At 34.5% G+C, this 7785-nt stretch overlaps 2 protein-coding genes across 2 annotated transcripts; one reads left to right on the forward strand and one right to left on the reverse strand.

Annotated features, from left to right (window-relative positions):
• Positions 1-911: 911 nt before the first annotated feature.
• LOC108481554 (uncharacterized) lies at positions 912-1424 on the forward strand. Its single transcript, XM_017784671.1, has one exon. The coding sequence runs from the start codon at positions 912-914 to the stop codon at positions 1422-1424; it is 513 nt and encodes a 170-aa protein (XP_017640160.1).
• Positions 1425-1708: 284 nt separating this feature from the next.
• On the reverse strand, positions 1709-3967 carry LOC108483634 (RNA polymerase II transcriptional coactivator KELP). The gene is made up of 3 exons (XM_017787138.2): positions 3479-3967; positions 3260-3365; positions 1709-2059 (listed from the first exon to the last, which is right to left on the reverse strand). Exons 1-3 carry the CDS (start codon positions 3764-3766, stop codon positions 1965-1967), a joined length of 489 nt encoding a protein of 162 aa, XP_017642627.1. The 5' UTR covers positions 3767-3967; the 3' UTR covers positions 1709-1964.
• Positions 3968-7785: the final 3818 nt, after the last annotated feature.

The following is a 7785-nucleotide window of genomic DNA, read 5'->3' on the forward strand; positions in this document are numbered from 1 at the left end:
GAGATTCAACTCTTAACATCGTTAATTATTTTGTTAAATTCAAGTTTATTATAACGCTATTTGTTAGTTACATGACTACCGAGTGAACATTTTTCTTATTTCAACACGTTATATTAATAAATTTAACCAAAAATAAATAATAGTATTAACAATTGAATTTAAATTTTGAAATAAGATAAATAGGACAATTTCTTGCACTTAAAGTACGTAAAGAGTAGAAAAATCATATTTTAACCAAATTTATTTTATGCGAATTTAAATATGTATTAATGTTGTGTATGATAGTAAATATAACAAAATATAACATTCTAGAAAAAGTAACCTATAGCATTGAAGTTTCAAAGGAAAAAAAAAAAAAACCCTAGCATTGAATTAGACTCAAAAGTGATGGAAGTTTAATTGAAATCTCTGCGTGACTGAATTTTTCCCGTGACCAAACTAATCTCTTTTGCTTGCTTTAAATTCATGAACCAACCACCACGCAACATTTAAATAAAGATCTAAAAATCTTGTCCTGTGGCGAAATACAATTGAAAAACCAAGAACCCTAAATATGTTTTAGATGCCTAAATAGGGTTAGAAAATAATCCAACAAAAGTAAGAAAAAATGCAGACCCCCTAGACCATTAATTTCCTAATTATCTGCTTCTTAAATGTCGTTTACAGAAACACCCATTTTATTTTAATTATTATTTTTAAATCCATTTCTTCTATTCTTTTGCCTTTCCACGTTCCACAAACACTCCAAATTTTCCATTTGAATACAATCTAATATATTATCACATGCCACCGTTCGAACTTTGAAAAACAACAGTAGTTAAATTGTCACTTTCTGCTACAGATTCCATGTTTTAAATACCCCCCCACCCGCACAAGGTTTGCACCACAGTGGTGAAGTTAAAATTTTGAGAATGGGGAATTGTTCTCTCAAAGGGGTCAATGCTGAGTGTAGAAACTCCATCAGGGTTTTAACAGATGGTGGTGAAATCATTGATGTTAAAGGCCCTAAACTTGCCCGAGATATTGTAAACGATTTTCCGGGGTACGTTATTTGTAAAAGAGATCAAGCTCAAGCTTCAATGTTTCCATTGAATGAAGGTGAGTGGTTGGTTAGTGGGGGATTTTATTATCTTCTTCCATTAGCCAAAGTTGGGGCACCAAAGATGTCGATGGCAGCAGCTGATTTTGTTGAGAATTTGTCAAGTGGGTCGGCTATGGAGGTGTTGCCATGGAAGAAGAATGGGGTTTGGAAAGTGAAACTGGTGATTAATAGTAGCCGGCTGGAGGATATTTTGTCGGAGCAAGTTAACACTGAGGCTTTGATTGAGAAGATGAGAATGGCGGCTGCTACTGCTACGCCGAAACGGAGCAAGGGTTCTAGGCTGGCGGTGGGGTGCAAGCCAGCCTATAGCAAAGCATCGTAATAGCCAGGCCGGTTGACGTAGCTAAGATTTGCCTGTACCAAATCTGGTTTCTGCTAGAATATTTGTTTCCATGCAGTTTTTTGTCTTTGTTTTTTTCAATGTTAAAATGTTTAGTGGCTTAAGCATCTTGTACATATAATGCAGTTATATATATATACACATGGATGCATGTATGTGACAGCAGTCAAATACACATACAAACATATATATATATAATAGTACATGAACCTAATGGCTAATGTTTAGAATAAAATGGGATCAAGTTAATAATTATGAATATAAACTTTCTTGCCAAAGCATATCACATACATTCTAGATAAGTATCAGCATCGATTACACAATTCACATCAATTCCAACAGGCTAAATCTGCCACAGTATTCCAAAATGGGATTCAAAAGCATTACTGAATCGAAACAGTGATAAAGTCTTTTGAAAGGGGAAGTGGCAGTGTGTGCATAGCCACCATAGATGCTGAGGTTAAGTTTCAAAATTACATATTTGAAATCCGGCATTTCAGTGTCCGTCTACGGATGATGCTCTCACATGGTATGTGACTCCATCTTCGTAACAGCTTTCTCAATGTTTGGTATGTTCTTCCTCAAGGTAGACCATTGTTCTTCTGTCAAACTTATTCCTGTTGGCACAACAATTAGCATTAAACATGAAATTCTTCACTAGTACGGGGAAATGCGAAATGCCAAAACCGAGAATCAAGTTAAATCAAGGATAATATATTAATACTATCAAGAACATCCTACAGTCATGCAGAGTAAAGACAGAGAGAGAGAGAGAGATTATTTAAAGGCCACCATGATAGAAAATTTGCCTTGAAATACCTGCCTAAGTTCCAAAGCAAAACCAACAATTATATCTATTTGATTTGATTAAATACTGACAATTCTACAAAATCCACCCAATCAGTAAAAGACAATAAAACTGACAAAAACAAAGCAACACCATATACAGCATAAAGTGTGAAACCCACTCATCAAAAAAATGCAGTTCATAGATGTAGCATGTATAGGAAATTGAAGAAACGAGATAAAGTAGAGTATTCACGTAGAACTAGCAAAGAGAAAAATAGACTAAGAATAAAGTAATAATAAGGTTATTTCTAAAGAATATACATGAAATCCATCAATCTCTTTATGCTTTACGCCCTTCAAAAATATATCCAAAAACCATAAAATTTGATTTCAATGCTTTTCTCGGTTTCCTAATATCATGGCCATAGTAAAGGAACCAGGACACTAACTTTGTAATATTATAGGAGCAAGGCAAGAGAAATTTTGATTGGACCTTGTCATGTATAGTTCCTCTACAGTTAAATAAGTGGAAGCATTCATGAGTGTTGCAAAATCTACATAATTTTTATTACAAACCAAGTTGAGCTACAAATGAGTGATCACAATTGCCTGAAGAACAGAGAATAAATAAGGTGTAAACAAGGAATACATCAAGAAGCATGATAAGCTGAGACGTCTGCAAAAAGTATGCCAAGTTACCATTCATGCAGATATCGTGCAACCAAATTTCCAATCAGTCAAAAAATATAAAGTTCTTATTTCCTAAGTACCATAGATTTGTTAATGAGGTAGACCAAAATAGCAACAATTCACAAAAATTAGTGTTTCTTTTCCTGCCATTTCCAAGCTCAACACATTTATAGACTGAACAAAAGCTTAACTTCAGCAGCATAACTACTAGAGCATTTTTCTTTTAACATCTTCTAATCCAGACATTGAAATATATATATATATATATATATATAAAATCCAAAAGAAACAAAACCAAGCCTGAAACAAGTAAATTTGAAACAAAGCTAAGCATTTACCTTTAGAAGAAGGAAGTTCCTTGCCGTCCTTTTTATAGTACTCCCTTATGGAAATTAAAGTTTTCCCTCTAAAGTCTTGGAGAGTCACCCTTCTCTTGTCAGACAACTGGGAAAAAACAACAAAACAAAACCAATAAACATGAAACCTCAAAACCCCCAACCTTCACTTAAAACCCACCAAAAGAAGAAAAGGAAAACCACAAAGAAAAAGAAACAAACCCTGCAAATAATGAGATCACCATCATCATCAAACTCGTTGTTGTTATTGTTACTATCATCACCTGTAGCTTCTTCTTCTTCTTCTTCTTCTTGTTTGGCCTTTTGTTCTTCCAGGAAAGCATTGACGACATGTCTGACATAAGCCTTGCACTTGGATTCGGAGAGGTCGAGTTCCAGTCTCTTGGAAGCCAATTGTCGAATCTTGTACTCTGTCATTTCGTTCATGTCGGCTTCTTCCAAGAGTTCCCTCACCGTTTTCTTTATCTTCTCTCTCGTTTCTGAGTCCATTTTCTCGGGTATTCTGATTACGGGTTTCAAGGAAATCTAACAATAAGAGGGCATGTGTGAGATTAAAGAGTTGGGAGTTTCACTGATCTTTTGTTTAGATTTGGGGGAAATTAAGTTTTGCTTTTCATTTTGGGGGCTCTGCCTTCTGGGTTTGGGTTTCTGGTTCTTGATTTGGTAAGTAAGCTTGGCCCGCGGCCGGGGGGTTCATTCGCCATTATCCACATGGTCATTTTTTAAAATTTCTGATTTAAAAATTATTAATTCATTTGTCTGTAGTATTTTTCGTTAAAATTTACTATAAATAAATCTATGCTTGCAAATAATAAAGATGAGATATGAGAAGATGGACAAAAACATGTTATAAAGATAATATATTTTATTTTTGTTCTTGGTCCCTAAACTTGCTTTTTACTGGTTATTCGTCTATAAGGAGTGGTTTCACATTGTACTTATTCGATGGATATAGAGTGGTCTACTTTGTAGTAAATTGGGCTAGTTGGTTAATAATTTAACCTTCACTAATATGGTATAACAATATGCCCCCCTCTCAACCTTAGATTTAAGCCTAAGTTATAAAATAGTCTAGAAGACTTATGTCAAAGTGCTTATTCGATGTGATACTTGGTCATTTAAGCATTTTGCAGATAGGTAATAGACTGAAGTTGTTTCATATGATATGACTTCATTTCTTTTTAGAGATTTGGCTTTATCAATCATACGAGAGCAAATCTTTGGATGCTAAATCGTTTGATTTGGTTGCATATTTTGATGGATTTGACTATAAAACATTTGTTGTTGCTTAGGATTTCTTTTATGCTGGTAGTCCATTGAGTTTGTTGCTTTAATGCATTGTGTCTAGGAATAAGGCTCTTTTGAGTAAATATAAATTGATCAATGATACTCATTGCTAATTTGAGGATTGATTTATTTGATTATGCTGACAAGGTTGTAGTCATAGTAGTATTGCATTTGTCGAGAAATTGAGGAAAGCTTGTGAGGAGTCTAAGTTGTGTCAACAATATTGAGATCAAACTATGCGATTTTTGGGGCTCTTGAAGGGTTTGTGGTAAAGGCAAACTTGATTGTTGAGATTATATTCCTTGAGGTACTATTTCCTTCTTATATAAACCGAAGTAATAGACTTCGTAACACCCCTCACCCATCCCTGTTGTCGGAGTTGAACTACGGGATGCTACAACAAACAACAAAATAGTTAAATATGTTTTTAAATAAAGAATTCATTTAAAACATTCAATAATTATCATACATTCACACAAGTCATACTTTGCAAACAAAATCAGGTTTAAATCGAGCTTATGAAAGCTCTAAAGTAGGCTCGAAATCGAACAAGAACCAATTTGAAACTTTTATAAAAGTTTAAAGGCAACTGTCCAAAATAAGAGTGTAATACCTTATACTCGACCCAATTCACCGGATCCAAATGTAGGATGTCACAATACTTACATACTTAACAAAATTGTTTAGCTGGCGAAAAACCATTCCGGTTAACTTTTTATTTATTTAAAAATCTTTTCTAAGTCAAAAGTTTTGAACGAAAGGTTTATTATTTATAACAGACTCTTAAAAGTAGTATAAAATATCGCAATATAAATTTTTATCAAATAGACATATTCGTGGTGTATAATACTATGCACCATTTGAAAACATATTCTCAAAATTGTCTTTTTGTATGCATAACATCGTACTACAACCAACCACCTGGCACATTGCTGGCTTGGTCCCTTCTAGTGAATTAGTTCAACTCAAGAACCTGCATTACAAATAAACACTCATAAGTTCAATGGAACTTAATGAGTCTCGACTAGTTTTACCTTTAACGATGATGTTGAATTCCTTGACTTAAGAATTTTTGTAACGCCCCAAAAATTGGGCCTAGAAGAGTTGGGCTTTGAGTCTGGGATTCGGATAGAAGAAAACACGAATATTGAGAAGTTTTGAATATTACTAGTGTTTAAATATATATATTGATAAAATATTTATGTTAGTACTAATATTTTAATTTTATGAAAATTATTATCATTATAATTATTAGATACAAATATATTTATACAATTATTGTTGTTAATTTAGTGTTTAAATTAACATATTATCAAAAATTTTCTTGTATCTATTTTCATTGATTTATGGAAATTATAATTATTATTATTAGGAAAAAATTTATATATATTATCGTATTTGAAATCTTCATTATTATGGTTATTATTATTATTATTATTTTAGTTTTTAAATAAATTTAGAAGTAATTAAAGTGTGGGAAAAATTCGGACCAAGACTCTAGCAAAAAAAAAATTATTATTTTTGCTTCTTTAGGGGATCTGGACATTAAGGTTTATTAATAAGTTAGGCTAAAATTAGACATAAGGAGGAGTCTGGCCCAGTGGTTAGGAGTGTTGGGCAGCAGAAAGGGAACTGAGGTTCGATACCCAGCATGCGCAAATTGGGTTTTTTTTTAGTATACAGGTTGCGGTTGGAATAGGCCTTAAAGGAAGTTACGAATGAAGTTTGACACAAAGAGAGCCTCTGGTGCAGTGACAAGCAACGTATGTGTGTGTTAAAGAGGTCGCAGGTTCGATTCCGTACGTGAGCGAATCTTGTTTTATTTTTAAAGTGGGCCAGAACTGAAGCAGGTAAGGTTTATAATTTATTGTGACCATATATTAGCAAGGAAGGAAGCCTGGTGCAGTGGCCAGCAGCATCAGCGTGGGCGCTAGGCAGATAGAGGTCTGGGGTTCGAGTCCAGGTGAAGGTATGTTTTAATGTTATATTTTTAATGAACGGGACTTCAGCAGGTAACCTTTAAGATAAAAGGTGACGGTATATTATTGAAAACAAATGCCCGTCCCAGTGGCCAGCAGCGTGCTGGGCAACCTGGGTGTCCTAGGTTCGATTAGCGCTATGCGCAAAAGGGTGATTCTTTTTGCTGAACGTGCGTGGGAAGGACCGTATGGAATTGAAACGGTACCAGCTGCAGGAGGAGTCGGCTAAGTGGGGGACTGCTGCTCAGCAGTGGGAGTTTGAATTAAATTCAAACTTTGATTATGGCCATGAATTAAGGAGATAAGGAAGGAATTAAAATTGGAAAAGGATTTTATTTTTATTCTAATCTTAATCTTATTTCTTTTTGCTCTTATTCTTTTCTATTTTTCCCAAAAGCTGAACAATTTTCTCATTTTTTTTTAATTATTTTCTTTCCTTCTCTCATCTATTCCCTCTTTTCTTTTCTTTCTCCTCTTGCCAATTGTTCTTAAGCTAATCCTCTATTTTCTCTTTCGTTATTTCTTCCACAAACTCTCTACCTCTCATTCTTCCTCTCTTTCATTTATAGTAAAAGTGAACCGATCATTCTTTTTATTGCTAATAGAATATCAACAAGCCAAATTCAAGGAGTCAAAGGAAGTCGATTGCTTTATAAAGGTATACACTTGTTCTTTTTCTTTTTAGCCGATTCTTGTCATTTTAAAAAGCCTTTCAACTCTTTTGTCAACACCCTTTTGGTCCATAACCACTTTTTCTTGATGACCCAAAAGCCAAAAGCACAAAGACCTTGGGTGACTTGGTGGCCGATTCGTAGGATCCTTGTGGTACGGGTTCGCTAGTGTTTTAGAGTCTGCATTGCGTTGAATCGGAGTTAACACGGATTGAAACCGTTTGGGTAAGTGAACCTTGGTAAGTGCTCCTAGCTTTAATCAATTCAATATTAGGGAGTTTAAGAAAAGCCGAAACCTCTCTAATTTAGGGAGATGGCCGAATATGGGCATAGGCCTTATGGGGTCTTCTTTTAATATTTTTGGTTTATTTATTGAAGGAGCAGCAAGGTGTAGTGTCGATTTGGAGTAGCTTGGATCGTCGGAGTAGCTAGGCCTAGTCATCAATCGCGACAAAGGTAAGGTGCCTAAGGCCATTATGGATGGTGGTAGAATGTGTAAGTGTTAATATTGGAAAGTTCTTAATTTGGTTCAATTATTGCGAGCTGATCTATTTAACAATTGATTATAGGA

This window comes from Gossypium arboreum, chromosome 1, assembly GCF_025698485.1.
Source record: "Gossypium arboreum isolate Shixiya-1 chromosome 1, ASM2569848v2, whole genome shotgun sequence".
Lineage (NCBI taxonomy): Eukaryota > Viridiplantae > Streptophyta > Magnoliopsida > Malvales > Malvaceae > Gossypium > Gossypium arboreum.

What these genes read in the sequence shown, in the direction of transcription:
- LOC108481554 (XM_017784671.1), top strand. Translation starts at nt 912, where the DNA reads ATGGGGAATTGTTCTCTCAAAGGGGTCAATGCTGAGTGTAGAAACTCC.
- LOC108483634 (XM_017787138.2), bottom strand. Translation starts at nt 3,766, where the DNA reads ATGGACTCAGAAACGAGAGAGAAGATAAAGAAAACGGTGAGGGAACTC. An exon ending in GTGATCTCATTATTTGCAGG is followed by an intron (nt 3,366 to 3,478) that starts GTTTGTTTCTTT and finishes GTTTTTTCCCAG; the next exon opens with TTGTCTGACAAGAGAAGGGT. An exon ending in GGAACTTCCTTCTTCTAAAG is followed by an intron (nt 2,060 to 3,259) that starts GTAAATGCTTAG and finishes TTGTGCCAACAG; the next exon opens with GAATAAGTTTGACAGAAGAA.